The sequence below is a fragment of the Culex quinquefasciatus genome, chromosome 3, assembly GCF_015732765.1.
Source record: "Culex quinquefasciatus strain JHB chromosome 3, VPISU_Cqui_1.0_pri_paternal, whole genome shotgun sequence".
Taxonomy (NCBI): Eukaryota; Metazoa; Arthropoda; class Insecta; order Diptera; family Culicidae; genus Culex; species Culex quinquefasciatus.
This window is the reverse complement of record NC_051863.1, coordinates 16,601,203-16,616,873: the sequence shown is the minus strand read 5'-3', so window position 1 is coordinate 16,616,873 and position 15,671 is coordinate 16,601,203. Positions and strand designations below refer to the sequence as shown.

Genomic DNA, 15,671 nt, shown 5'->3' with positions numbered 1-15,671 from the left:
GCGATGCATGGTTTGAACTCAACAGTAAAAAAAAAATCGTGTGTGTAAGATCGCTTCGTACTCACCGGAACTGTGACCGTCTTGACGTGCACGACCCCGATCGGCTTCGCGCAGCGCCGCTGCCGCATGATTGCTGCTGTTGCTGTTGCTGTTGAGGTGATACGGCGAACTCCATGTGCCCCCCGGTGAGACAGAGCGACTCGAGTCCTGGTGGTGCGGGTCCGCCGCCATTCCCGAGGACGACGAAATCCCCCCCATTTGGGCATAGCTCCTCGTCGGATAGGTCTCCACCTGGGCTTCCGTGAGCTGACCCGCCGACGCTGAATGGCTGTTGCGGCCGGTAGGACTGCCGGGTCGGTGATCCTCCGCCGTACCCGCTGGTTTCCTCGTCTGAGAAGGCGTCCTCAAGGCGTTGCTCTGACTGCGACGTTCCCATTCCGCTGCGAGGACACGGGAGAAGAATACGGTTAATGGTCAATTTCTTCACTTGGGGGGGGGGGATACACAAACGCTTACACAACTGCTCAACAGAATCACATCGATAAAATGCTTAAAGTAAAATAACCTGCTACTTGAATGTCTGAGATCTGCTGAAGATTAAAAAATCTAACCAATGCAAGCTTATCTTATCAATTTTACAGTACACTCAGTTGCATCTAAAAAGACAAAGTTGACTTTAACTTGGAACAGTTTTTTTTTAATAAAAAATTTAACAAATTATTCGAATCAGCGATGGAAGAAATTTCATCATAATATTTTCAATGAGCACTCACTAAGAGAGCAGGTACAAAGTGAGCTAACTCCGCTTCTCTCATTCGCGCGATGTGGAAGAGATTTATATCTCACTAATACATTCATAGGCGAGACGCAAAACGATGAGATGAGATACACCCTTACCAAAAATCATGATTTTCTGAGTTCATTATCCCACTTTTCATACGATTTTTTTGAGTTCAACCTATTTTTTATGATTGTAGTAGAGCAATTCCAGACCAAAACAGGAATTTTTTAGGTACTTTTTTCTCGACCCTCTCCGATTTCAATGAAGCTTTGAAGACATGTTATCCTACGCTTATGTAAGCCATTTTTGTGTATATGGAGCCAGTTACACTCGATGATGACATTTGAGAAGGGCGTAAGTGTTTTCAATATTTTTATATTTCGTGATTTAAAAATTGTTGTATCTCGAAGCCGTTGCTTCGTATCAAAAAGTAGTCAAAAACAAAATTATAGGAAATTTTGACGGGCTTTCCGGAAAAAATACACTGAAACAAATAAACACTCAACTTTTATGAGATTTTTTGTTTTTTAAGTAAAAAAAGTCAAATTTGAAGGTGAGCCCACGATTTTTTTTCGTTCAAAATATTTGTGGAAATAGCTTTAGATTTTACAAAAAGACTCACGAAAAATGCAGGATGGAGCAACTCACCTAAAAAAATACAAAAATCATTTGCTAAAACAGTTTTTTTCAAAAGTGCTCTAAACATCAAAATTTGCAAAAACCGATAGTGGGAATCGATTTTCCAGACAATTTTACATAAAAGTCTCCATATTGACCATTGTCCTAAGTCCAATCCTTGTAAAGTTATAGCGGTTTTATAAATAAAAATGTTGAAAAAATAGTTTTTTTGATGGTTTTTGGCAATTTCTATATGGCAGACTTGATTTTTCAGTCTCGAAAATATTTTTACCGGAAAGCTCGTCCAATTTCCCGTAAGTTTGTCTTTGACCACATTTCAATTGGAAGTATGGGCTTGCTCATAATTGAAAACATAATACTTTCCAGTATAGCATAATAACCAGGATAGTAAATGCAATGAAAATGTGGTTAAAGACAAAATTATAGGAAGTTTGACGGGCTTTCCGAAAAAAATACACTGAAATAAAAAAACACTCAACTTTTATGAGATTTTTTATTTTTTAGTTTAAAAGTCAAATTTGAAGGTTAGCCCACGATTTTTTTTAATTCGAAATTTTTGTGAAAATAGCCTAAGATGTAACAAAAAGACTCACGAAAAATGCAGGATGGAGCAACTCACCTAAAAAAATACAAAAATCATTTACTGAAACTGTTTTTTCAAAAGTGCTCTAAACATCAAAATTTTCAAAAACCGATAGTGGGAATCGATTCTCCAGACAATTTACAGCAATAGGCAAAGGATACAGCAATATTTAAATTACGCAATACAAAATTATTGAAAACACTTATGCCCTTCACAAATGTCATTATCGAGTGTAACTGGCTCCATATACACAAAAATGGCTTATATAAGCGTAGGATAACATGTCTACAAAGTTTTATTGAAATCGGAGAGGGTCGGGTACAACCGATTCCCTATTTGACATTGAATTGCTCAGTACCTGAACCAGAAAATCACGATTTTTGGTAAGGGTGTAGAAGACAATCAAGGTAATTTCTGTAGAATAGATACAGTAAGGTGGCTGTCAGTTGAATTTTATTTTTTGAAAAAATGTTTTACCTACAGAAAAAATCGGTGAAATTTGTCCGCAAAATGGTAAAATTTAAACTGTTCAGAAAATCATTTTATAAAATCATTCTTTTGGATTAAATTTCCACAATTTTTGAATGTTTTCGATTAAACCTCTAAATGTTCAGATCATTCCAAGATTTTTTTTTTTTTTGCAAAACGAATCACGTTAATGCACTCATTATAAATGTACCATGACGTGCAAAATGCACTGTTTGGTTAAAATCAACATTTACCATTTTAAATTGTTTTTCATGATATATTTTTTACAAAATAAAAATGCCTGTCTACAACCTCATCTGACGTTTCATTTCTCGCATGTGAATTTATTAGTGAGATTGAAATTAATCCGTAGTGTCGGAGAGAAGAGAAATTCTTTTTCTCTTGATTTTCTCTCTCAATGAGTGATCATTGAAACTCTTTTGATGAAATTTCTTCCAACGCTGAACCAAAACATTAGAATTTTGGTTCTATGATGGATAATAAAAAGATGAATCAAAACAGTTTAAGGTGAAGTTATCCAGTTGATAGCGGAAATTATCAATCATTGATTTATTATGATTTTTTTTTATAATTTTACAAGAAATAGGAAAATCATAAACCACTTGTAAAAGAAATTTCGTCATAATATTGACAACGACGCAAAATTTATATCTTCGAACGAAAAATCATGGCAATGATGGAAGTCGTCACCAGAACTGAGAACTCACTAAGAGAGAATGTCAAAAGAGAATGATCTTCTCTTCGCTGTTTCGCGAGATATCGGCAATTTCTCTCTAATACAAACAAAGGGGAAACGGCAAACGGCGGTCGAAAACTACAATTTTTTGTCAACAATATATCAAACAAAACAATGAAAATGGACCAATGCGGGTTTGAAGCATATTTGAGCTGTCAAAAATCTTTAGCACGAAAGTCAGATTGTGATGATTTGAAAATCTTCCGCGCAAATTCGTGTTTTTTTTTGTTTTTATTGTTAATTAGCATGTCAAACAATATCGCAAAACGCTTTTAGTAGAATGTTATTTTAGCAAATTTGCAGCAATAAATTTTAATTTAATTTTGATATTTTTAAGTTGGTAAAAAGGTAATTTAATTTACTTTTCTTCTTTTTGTTTAAAATTTAATCATTCTGAAATATGGACTTTTCAGCCAGTCATGTAGTATTTAGCCGCTGGGTGTACTTGTACTTTAGTTATTCAAGAAAAAGTGCAAAGAATCTACAAGGTGGATCAAACTAATCGTTTTCAACTAACTAACATAATCAAAACGAAGCTAAAAAAAAAATAACTCAAGTATAACAAACGAAACACAACCAAACTTAACAAACTAAATGTAATAAATAAAGTAAAAATAACAAAATAATACAAACCGGTTTCGATCGGAAGTAAGGGATGAGCCGAGATGCTTTGATTCACATTGCATGAAGTGCGTGACTGACTTCGGGTACTTGAATGCAGAGGACCCTGACGGAAAGACTGAGACCTGTTTTTTTGTGGTTACGTCGGATATGCGGACGAGAAAGAGAGAGAAAAAAGAGAAGAAGAAAAAAAAAACACAAAAACGGAGACAAAAAACGAGAAAGAGAAGAAAAAAATAACGGATAACAATAGAGAGCAACAACAATGTGTAAAAACTTACGGATTAAGTTGGGTTTTTTTTTCAAAATGTTTTATTTTTTATTATTTTGTTATTTTTTGGTATGAATTTGCGCGAGCATCGCACGCACACACGCACACGCACGCATTCGTATGCACGGAATGAGAGAGAGAGGGAGAGTTGCGAATAGAGCGAATAGTGAACGAGAGTGCGAGCGTGCGCGAAGGCAAGAAAGAGAAAGAGAGAGGGGTTAGAGCATTTCAAGTGATATGAGGTGGTAAAACGGAAAGCGAGAGAGAGAGAGAGATACTCGTGAGTGGGTATGAAATCACAAACATCAAAATGGAAGTGAGAGAGAGAGATTGGGAGAGAGGCAATTCTAGGTGGTTTGCTCTCTCATCATTTTGCGAGCGACACTGATGATGACACATCGAATGAGAAACGCAAGTGAAAAAAGAAGGATTGATGAGATTCATGAGTTGAGTGTATCGCAAGCAGTGTACATTTTTTCTGTAAATTGTTAGAACACTCAACAAGTTTAATAAATGTTTTGAATGTAAAATATGGAATTTATTGAAAATAATGACATATTTGAGGTTGCATTTGTAAAATAGTTGCTATCTAGGCTGAAACTCTAAAGTATAAACAATGTGTTTTTTTTTTAATCAAGATTAACCTTGTTTTATTTTCACTGAAACTTGTTTCTTATGGTTGTTAGACAGCAAGCCATGGCAATATTGGTAAAATCGCCGGTTCAACTGAGGCATACAGGCATGACAGGTGCATGAATCCAGTTGGTGTCATATGTTTTTTTATCAAGGTATTTGATCCATGTCAGGGAAAATAAGAGAATCCGAAGTTTCACCAGTTTGCTTCAATGCTCGAAAAATAAAACTCAAATTAACCAAACATGAGTAAATAAATTAACATAATTTTAATTAACAAAAGTTGATCCACTATTAATACGATGAAACACAAACACAAAGGAACGCAATACTACTGCTGAAATTATTGTTTTTTTTTTTTTAAATTGAACTGATTCTAAATCTTAAAACATGGATAAAAGTAACTTTGTAAAGAAACTAATAGAAGATCAAGAGATGGGACGTTCGACGGCTTTCAATATTTTCGCAAAAGAATAATGTGTGATTTTAGTTTTTAAATTTTGGCTTTTCAAATTGATTGAAAACAAACAAAAATATATTTAAATTAAACTAAAAGGAAACTAAAAAATCTAGAAAACTTAGGCTGTAACTTGTTTCAAAAAACATAATACAAACAAAACTTTCAATTTTGTTTGGCCGTCTTGTTGAAAACGTGGAATTCAGGACAAAGCGACAAACTAATTTGTAAAGCAAACGAAAAATAAGGGAGCGCAAAATCTAACATGTTTGCCAGGAGGAATTTGCTACGCCCGATTCCGGAAATCGGGAAAAGCAATGACAGAATAGATAAAAAAAGCCTTAGTAGACGTGGCCATAGCAGCAGTAGTATTAGTGTGAGTGTGTATTTTATGGTGATGGTATTAGTATACAGAACAATGGCAGAGGAAGAAGTGGCCCTAAAACACAGGGAAAGCCGAACGAGCAAAGTCAGGATTTTTTTTTTGCTCGAATGCTCGCAAACACAGTAACGTTTGAGGGATAGAGAGTGAGAGAGAAGGGAGATCAATATTTACCTTTGGAACGTCTGCCGTTTTACGTAATTGTCACGAACAAACTCGATGATTTGCTTTTGGGTTTTGCCGCTGTACCTGTTGATTGAAGTGAAGAGAGAAAAGTCGAGGGATTAGTTGAAAAGTTCTTGTTCAGCGATTTTATTTTTGCTGTAGCTCCCAAGCGAGGGAGGACAAACCCTCCGACAAGCTTGTCAGAAATGTAAATGTCTTAATAAATGACGTTTGAACCAGCAACATTGAAATGGTACACCCACAACAGGTAGTCGAGAGAACAATGGTATCACTTTTTACCAAAAAAATAAAACTCATCCCGCGAGAATAATTTTCTCAACAATTCATCTCAATGTCTCTTGTCCCTTGTAACTTGTCTCTTGTCTCTTGTAACCAGGGATTTGACACCGTCAGAGGCGCTGTCAATATTGTTTACGTGTTATTTTTGAAGAGGTCGTATGAAATAAATACATAAATTTTGTTCACACAATTATTTTTTTAACAGTTTTACCTAAATTTTTCCATATTTAACATTTATTAGATCAATAAAACAAAGTTCTACTTGACGATACAATACAACCAAACTCACTAAATTTAAATAAAAATCTTAATAGCTTCAATTACCTTGAAATAAAATTTATTACTTTTAGTCCTGACCGTTGATTTAAAATGAATTGAATACTAATTAAATTTCAGTCAAAAAAGCTTTAAACTAGCTGTCACTGAACACCACAGTGCTGATATGCCAAAATTAGGTGCTTGACTGAATTAAATTCTGTTCCCCTCGTTGTCCCCTGAGATTAAATTTAAAAAAGAAAAAAAGGTTAAAAAAGTTTTTATTTTTGTTATTTACGAGGTTATTTATGTTTGATGCGCATACGACATTCTCAAAAGCCACGCGCCAAAAATTTGGTTCGATCTTGGTTCGATTTTGACTGCACTCAATTTTTTTCTCTCTTGTCTTTTGTCTTTTGTCTCTTGTCTCTTTTGTTGTTAAAATTTTAAAAAGCTAAAAATTTTAAAATTGAAAAAGTTAAAAAATTAAAAAGTTAAAAAGTTAAAAAGTTGGAAATTTAAAAAAATCAAAAGTTAAAAAGTTAAAAAATTAAAAAGTTAAAAAGTTAAAAAGTTGAAAAGTTAAAAAGTTAAAAAGTTAAATAGTTAAAAAGTTAAAAAGTTAAAAAGTTTAAAAGTTTAAAGTTAAAAAGTTAAAAAGTTAAAAAGTTAAAAAGTTTAAAAGTTAAAAAGTTAAATAGCTAAAAAGTTAAGTTGTAACTTAGCTAAAAAGTTAAGTTGTAACTTTTTAGAAAGTTTAGAGCTCTGAAACTTTAAATGATTCTAAATTTAAAAAGAAATATATTTAAAATATGCATTGTAATTTTGCAAAAATGAAAATAAAAAAAAATAAAAAAAAATAAAAAAAAACTCCAGAACTTTTGGAAACTTTTCCCTCGAAACCAAAATAGAAAATTTTATATAAAAAAGGGGCAAGAAATCTAAATATCTTGTATTTTTCTCAACACAAACACAAAAGAAACAACAGACAGAAATCCTTGAAAAATGTTACATGTTTTTTGTGTTTAAATACTTTGCAAAGAACTTCACGTGCTTTTTATAAAATATGTATATTTCTTAAAATTTTATCATTTTCTCAAGTTTATTAAAAATGTCGACAAGTAGAGTGTATAGATAGCTTAAATATTTAAAATAAAATTTAATTTTTCTTTTCTTTATTTACCTGAGGCACTCAAAATTTTGACCATCGATTTTTTTGTATTTTTTTTATTTACCTCAAACTTAGTAAGTGCCTTCCCTATCTCCAAAGAAGCCATTTTGCGTCCATACAAGTTTTCATACCAATTTGACAGTTGTCCATAAAAATGGTATCTAAATATTGTAGAATCTGTACCTCGAAAATTCAGCTTTTGATTAATTTGGTGTCTTCGGCAAAGTATCAATTTGAGAAAAAACTATTTTTTTTATTTATTCATATGTTTTAGGTCATTGTAAATTTTATTTGTTTTTTTTATAACCCTCTCTTTAAAATTTCCAACAAAAAAAAAAGACTAAAATGTACATTTTCATTGAAAAAAAGTTAAAGTTAAAAAGTCAAACAGTTAAAAAGTCAAAAAGTTAAAAAGTTAAATAGCTAAAAAGTTGAGTTGGAGCTTAGCTTAAAAGTTAAGTTGTAACTTTTTTGAAAGTTAAAACGTTTAGAGCTTTGAAACTTTAAAAGATTCTAAATTTAAAAAGAAATATATTTAAAATATGCATTTTAATTTTGCAAAAATGAAAATAAAAAAAAATAAAAAAAAACTCCAGAAATTTTGGAAACTTTTCCCTCAAATCAAATCTATCAAATAATTACACAACTTAGTGCAGTACCTTTTGCTGATTAAAAGGACATTCCAATCTTTACCAACGGCAACGACAAAATCCCGTAATTATTTATTCACCCTTGATTTTGTAACAATTAACATTTCCTCTTACATCGCCGTTTGAATAAAAGACCCCCGTCGCGGTTGCCGTTGATACATTAATTCAACACTCTGACATGTCCTCCCTCCCTCGTAATGAATAATGGAGCCATCCCCCAATTAGCGCAAAACCCAACCAACCCCTCTTTAAAATTGTTCCGTACCTGAACGAACTGCCCCGGGACAGGACGCGTGCCTTCCGCCGCTGCACGTTTTGCACGGCCGAGCACCGGAAGAAGCCGTGATTTTCGACGCACTTTTTCCAAAAGTTTTTACACTCGTTCCGCCCCTCGAAGAAGAACTCGACCGTGTCCTTGTGGTACATCTGTGGTGGAAGGCAAAAAGATTAGTTGAGCTCTGGGTGATCCAATATAGGCAAATCCCTTACGTAGTTCTCCGGGTGCAGCTTGATGAGAAACTTTTTCCGCTTGAACGAAATCTTCCGGATCTTGGCCCACGAGAAGGTGTTTATCCGGGTGATGCCCTGGAAGACGGCGATGCCCATGTGCGCCACGGCCAGGTTCAGCGGGACGCTCTCGTGGTCCTTGCCCGGGTGCATCTTCATACCGTACAGCTCGCAGCGCCGGGCCGTCTCCAGCAGGTTCAAGTCCGCCTCCGCCGGGGATTGTCCTCTGGAAGGAAGGGGAGATAATTAATAAGAATACAGATCTTATGATTAAAAATGATAACCTACATGTGCTTTTTGTGATTCTCCATGATCCGCCGCTGCATGGTGTGGTCCTGCTGGGGCACGAACCTGTACGAGGACAGGTACGTGTGGTCCGGGTAGTCTTCCGGGGCGTAATCTCCGCAGGATGCTGTGAATAGAAGTGCAGTAAAAAGCGTTTAGAGAATTTTATATAAAAAAAGGGGCAAGAAATCTAAATATGGGTCATTCCTTCCCAAATGACCACGTGTCCAACATCGACCTTCACCAAATCTGCTCATATTTGGCATGGGGGTTGTTTTTGCCCCAAATACAAAGAATCCAAAGTTTGGTGACATTTGGTCCACCCCCGCGCCCGTGGCACCCCCCTCTTTTTCTAAGATTTTTGAAAAACCTCATTTTTAAAATGAATTTTTCTAAGAGAAAAGTATACAAAAAGTGAACTTTTGGGTATGCATATTTGAAGATTTTTTTACGTAGAATCGAATGGCGTACTCAAAATTAACGTACAGTGTTGCCAGACATGAAAATTTTGCGCTTTAAGTTTTAAAATGCATTTTTAACCCTTTGTACGAGCACTTACGGGAAAACTGACAATTGCATTCGATTGCTGAGAGTTTTTTACATTAAATTTAATCAAAACCTCAGGGTAAAATGAATATTTCTTGAGATATCATATTTTTAAGTGGGAAAGCTCTGTATTGCACAGCAAATGTTTTACTTAACCATCAATTTTCAACAGTACATTGCGTGAGAGCATAGTAGGCCTTGAAATTTGAATATTCTTTTTTTCAATTTCTAAACGGAAGCAAGTGAATGTCCCAAAATTGATTTTTTGTATGTATGTATTTGTGTATGTATGTATTGTATGTAAGCATTTAAACCTTCGTCTTGGCAGGACTTGGCGTGGTTCACGGATATAAAAAAATGACAAAATGTTTAATTTCGAGCGCATCAACCGGAATTTTCTAGTTTTATGGCCCCAGAAGCTAGCCTGATAATATGAGCCCATTTGGTTAATGAATGGAACTTTAATTAATTTACTATGAGGAATTTTCACTTTTAACATCTTCTTCGACAAAGTTTCCCAAAACGCTATCAAATTTTCTTATTGTCAAAATTCTCAAAGATTTTGATCCGGGGAACAACTTTGTAGAACATCGCAAAGCGCTAGGAATTGATCCCGAAAAGATATAGGTTAATTTTTTTAGCATGTTTTTAAATTTTGCAAAAAAAAAAACTCCAAAAATCCTTCAGGTAAAATTAGACCCACCAACCCTAACCAAATGGGCTCATATTATCAGGCTAGCTTCTGGGGCCATAAAACTAGAAAATTCCGGTTGATGCGCTCGAAATTAAACACTTTGTCATTTTTTTTATATCCGTGAACCACGCCAAGTCCTGCCAAGACGAAGGTTTAAATGCTTACATACAATACATACATACACAAATACATACATACAAAAAATCAATTTTGGGACATTCACTTGCTTCCGTTTAGAAATTGAAAAAAAGAATATTCAAATTTCAAGGCCTACTATGCTCTCACGCAATGTACTGTTGAAAATTGATGGTTAAGTAAAACATTTGCTGTGCAATACAGAGCTTTCCAACTTAAAAATATGATATCTCAAGAAATATTCATTTTACCCTGAGGTTTTGATTGAATTTAATGTAAAAAACTCTCAGCAATCGAATGCAATTGTCAGTTTTCCCGTAAGTGAAAGGGTTAAAAGTGCATTTTAAAACTTAAAGCGCAAAATTTTCATATCTGGCAACACTGTACGTTAATTTTGAGTACGCCATTCGATTCTACGTCAAAAAATCTTCAAATATGCATACCCAAAAGTTCACTTTTTGTATACTTTTCTCTTAGAAAAATTCATTTTAAAAATGAGGTTTTTCAAAAATCTTAGAAAAAGAGGGGGGTGCCACGGGCGCGGGGGTGGACCAAATGTCACCAAACTTTGGATTCTTTGTATTTGGGGCAAAAACAACCCCCATGCCAAATATGAGCAGATTTGGTGAAGGTCGATGTTGGACGCGTGGTCATTTGGGAAGGAATGACCCATATCTTGTATTTTTCACAACACAAACACCAAAGAAACAACAAACAGAAATCCTTGAAAAATATTTCATGTTTTTTTGTGGTTAAATACTTCGCAAAGAACTTCACGTGCTTTTATAAACTAAAAATATATTTCTTAAATTATTATCATTTTCTCAAATTTATTAAAAATGTCGACAAGTAGAGTGTATAATTTAAACATTTAAAATAAAATTTATATTTTCGTTTCTTTATTTACCCGAGCCACTCAACATTTTGGCCATCGATTTTTTTTTGTATTTACCTCAAACTTAGTAGGTGCCTTCCGTATCACCAAAGAAGCCATTTTGCGTCCATACAAGTTTTCATAGCAATTTGACAGTTGTCCATAAAAATGGTATCTAAACATTGTAGAATCTGTGTCTCGAAAATCCAGCTTTTGATTAATTTGATGTCTTCGGCAAAGTATCAATTTAAGAAAACTATTTTTTTTTAATTTTTGTTATTTATATGTTTTAGGTCATTGTAAATTTTATTTGTTATTTTTTGTAACCCTTTCTTTAAAATTTCCAACAAAAAAAAAGACTAAAATTTACATTTTCATTGAAAAAACTTGCAAAAACGATTGTAAAATAATTAACAATAAATAGCATAATGCATATTTATGTATTTTCAATCACATAAAGACTTTTCAAATCAAGGTTGTTAACGATAAAATTATCGAGGCTCGATAACGATAACGATAGTTTTTTCGTTATCGTTGGGACGATAACAATAATCTATCGTTATCGATATTTCGATAATTTTATCGGCGATAATGTTATCGCCAATAATGGACATTAGCTTATTTTTAAAATCTTTCTAGAATCGATTTATTCAACCAAAGTTTTAATGCTTTCACTAATATATTTTTTGAAAATGTAGCAAAATTTCAAAGTAAAATATTTACTCAAAATTGTTCACAAAATACGTATTTTTTTTCACTTTATTGAGTTTTTTTTTGAAAATAATAAAATTTTCACAAATTACCGTATTTTTTGAAAATACTTAAAAAATTTCAAATATGCAATATGGGTATCAAATATGCAATATGGGTATCAAACGAAGCGAAATTTTATTTGCTTTTTCACTTTATTAGATTTTTTTGTATAAATCACTAAAATTTTCACAAAATACCGTATTTTTTCGAAAATACTCAAGTTTTCAAAATTTGCAACATGAGTATTAAACGGCGCCAACTTTTATATAAAGCATTCACAATTTAAATGTAAGTATGAAGCATGCAAAATTTTGCTTCGTTTGATACCCACAATGCATATTTTAAAAATTTGAGTATTTTCGGAAAAATACGATATTTTGTGAAAAATTTTGGAATTTAAAAAAAAAAACAACAATGAAGTGAAAAAGGCCGCAAAATTTCGCTTTGTTTGATGCCCATATTGTTAAGTTTTGAATTTTTTTAGTATTTTCGAATAAATACGGTAATTTGCGAAAATTTCAGCATTTAAAAAAAACCCGTAATGAAGTGAAAATCATGCACAATTTCGCTTCGTTTGATACCCATAGAGCAAATTATGAAAATTTTAGTACTTTCGAAAAAATACGACATTTTGTGAACAATTTTGATTACATATTTTACTTCGAAATTTACTACATTTTCTAAAAATATATTAGAGAAAGCATTAAAAATTCAACACCATATGGTTGAATTATTCGATTCCAGAATGATTTTGAAAATGAGTCCATTATCGGCGATAACATTATCGCCGATTAGTTATCGTAATAAAGATAGATTATCGCTATCGTCAGACGGTGATATTATCGACGATAATTTTATCGATTAACAACCTTGACGAAAAAACTAAGAAAAAAAAATATAAATTCAATTAAATGCTTCAAAATGTCCACCTAAAAGTTGATTTTTGCGAAAATTTTGCAATGTTTCAGTTATTAAATATTTCAAGCCGAAAGTTATTTTTTCGAGAATTTCAGAAAATTTTCGATAAATTTGTCTAAAAAACTTTGCAGATTGAACCTTTGAATGCTACAGGTTTAGGTACAAAATCTAGATTTTTTATAAAAAGCCTTTTAAACATAGTGAATCCTTTAGCTTATAGCTTATTTGGTTTCGCACGGTTTTTTTTGAAATATTGAACAAAGTGATAAATTTAAAAAAGGCAACTTTATAAAAAAAAAATAATAAAGGTTCGTAAAACCGCAAACGGTACATGCTGCCGTCAGAGAATTATAGATGAGAAATCGTCCGATCTATTTAAAAATCTTACTCCTGGTAAGACAAAATGTCCGATAAGCTAAAATTTGAAATTTATCACAAAAAATGCCTTAAGTCTAGCAATATCTACAATGAATTGTTTTGAAAGTGATTTAAAACAAAAGAGTGCATGATTGTGCAGAACTTTTTCTTTGTCGGTCTTGGTCATTTCAAAACATAAGACGATATCAAATTCGAAAGAAATTTCAAAACACTCACCCTGCACGATGTAGCTGGCCATCAGGGCGGCGGTGTTGTCGTTGCACTGCAGCGACCCGGTGGCCAGGTCCCGTTTGACCTGCAGACAGAACAGGTACCGCGTGTACTCCTCCTCGAGCTGCAGCGGATCGGGGGTGTAGAACTTGACGCAAAACCGCAGCATCGGTTCGATGAGCGAGAGGCCAACCTGCCGGTTCATGGCCTTCTCCAGGTCGAGCCAGTACTTGGTGCCGGACGGGGCCTCCTGGTACTCGAGCCCGAAGTAGTCCGCCTCGAGGAGATTCAGCTGGCGGCAGACCTGCTCAAACAGCACCTTGCCCATGGCTTTGGCCTGGAGGGAGGGAGAGAAAAGAAAGGAGTCAGGGCATCAGTTTCAATTTAGTTGAGAGGAATTCCCCTCGGTGGTGGGGTTCGAGCGAATCGCACTCAATTAGGCTGAAAGACAATACGGTTTGAAAATATTGATTGAAATTTTTTGGTGAATCGGTAATTTGGTGGGGGAGTTGCGGTGAGCTGGAACGGTAATTAAAATACTCTAATTGATTCAATTTGATTTAATTGGATTTCCGGCGAGGGAGCTCCCTCAGGAGAGGAGTAGCTAACCAGAGTTTTGATGTTTTTGTCGAAGCTAATGATTTTGTTCTGGATTTATTGGATACTAGTACAGTCAAATAAAAATCTTAACATTTGATCTTAACCAATATTGATGACCCTCCTCCATAAAGTCAACGTTCGATTTTAATTTAAATTCAATTGACATCTCACACTTTCTTCGATTATGCAACAACGGGATATCGGATTAAATTCATCGTTGCTTCTAACCATTTCCGAACACTTTTAAGGTTCTAGATTCACACGCAGGTCACGTGCTCCGCGAGCAATCAAAATCCACTTTCAGGTGTGTTCGTCTCACTCTTCTAATCCCCCCTCCAAGTAATGGAGGAACGGTGTTTACGATCGTCACCTAGCGATGGGAAAGAAATTAAAAGTTTTGTTGGACAAAGTTTGATTTCCTACAATTTTAATCAATTTTTATTAGATTTTCAAAACTTTATTTAACTGTAATACAAAATATCGCTTATAAACTAACTTTCAGCAACTAAACCTCTGAATAGCGTGTTTCTTGGCCTTTGATCAATTTGCTGATTGGATTTCGTACTCGACCCTGACATTATTATGTTCAATAATGTGAATTCATTACTTGTTTAGTGAGCAATGAAGAGTGCTGGCATAAAATCACAAAAAAAAACATAGATTTATAGCAAGAATTACGGTAGATATACCTTTTTTGAAACTATTCTGGAAAGCAGGAAATTTTTTGAGTATGATTAAACCAAATTTTGTAGCCTTTAGACTCGATTTGAATAATGATGTAAGCTTAGAAATGTGTGTATTTGTAAATTAATTGTGTCCGTCAGTTTCCTTTAGTGCTTTTTGTCAAACAAAATATATTTTTCCTTATATCACACAGAAAAAAATAAAATAATCAGAAACAGTTAAAACTATGTTTTTTTTTAGCAAAACTACCTATTTTCAATAAAAACAATCAAATTCGTATCGGGAATTTTCAAGTATTTCAAAAGTAAATATCAACAGTTTGATTTTTCTACAGATCAACGTGTTTTTGAAAAATTCAAAATTTATGTTTCTAAAATTCATATTTCACGTTTATAATTTTTTTTGACAAATTTCAACAGAACTAGCATTTTTTTTAAATGCGGTCCAGATTCAATTATTTGAAGGCTTTGCAAAAGTTCACTTCAGACAATCGAATTACTACTCTAAAGTGCTTTAGAATTGAATAGTACTGAAAAAATATTGAAAAAATACATTTGGTAATTTATTGGTTAACTCTCTACTGCCCAAGTTTTTATTTTTCCTTTGTTCAGGAGGTCATTTTGAGCAACTTTGTTCTAGAGCAGTTCTCTAGGATTTCGGTCATTCGATTTTTTTTGTATTTTTTAATCCGACTGAAACTTTTTTGGTGCCTTCGGTATGCCCAAAGAAGCCATTTTGCATCATTAGTTTGTCCATATATTTTTCCATACAAATTTCACAGCTTTCCATACAAAAATGATGTATGAAAATTCAAAAATCTGTATCTTTTGAAGGAATTTTTTGATCGATTTGGTGTCTTCGGCAAAGTTGTAGGTATGGATACGGACTACACTTGGAAAAAATGATACATGGTAAAAAAAATTGGTGATTTTTTTATTTAACTTTTTATCACTA

General features: G+C 33.6%; 1 protein-coding gene across 4 annotated transcripts in view; it reads right to left on the bottom strand.

The window, feature by feature from the left end:
- LOC6048766 (FERM, ARHGEF and pleckstrin domain-containing protein 1) overlaps nucleotides 1-15,671 on the bottom strand; it is a 132,495-nt gene that overhangs the window by 18,306 nt on the left and 98,518 nt on the right. For 2 of the 4 annotated variants that reach the window (XM_038263010.1, XM_038263011.1), the window contains exons 3-9: nucleotides 13,440-13,770; nucleotides 8,929-9,052; nucleotides 8,623-8,866; nucleotides 8,399-8,559; nucleotides 5,767-5,841; nucleotides 3,862-3,974; nucleotides 66-440 (exon numbers count right to left, since the gene is read on the bottom strand). In XM_038263010.1, coding sequence (XP_038118938.1) covers nucleotides 66-440; nucleotides 3,862-3,974; nucleotides 5,767-5,841; nucleotides 8,399-8,559; nucleotides 8,623-8,866; nucleotides 8,929-9,052; nucleotides 13,440-13,770 — 1,423 coding nt within the window. The remainder of the gene's footprint in view (nucleotides 1-65; nucleotides 441-3,861; nucleotides 3,975-5,766; nucleotides 5,842-8,398; nucleotides 8,560-8,622; nucleotides 8,867-8,928; nucleotides 9,053-13,439; nucleotides 13,771-15,671) is intronic. The other 2 variants (XM_038263012.1, XM_038263013.1) reach the window with 1 other exon arrangement.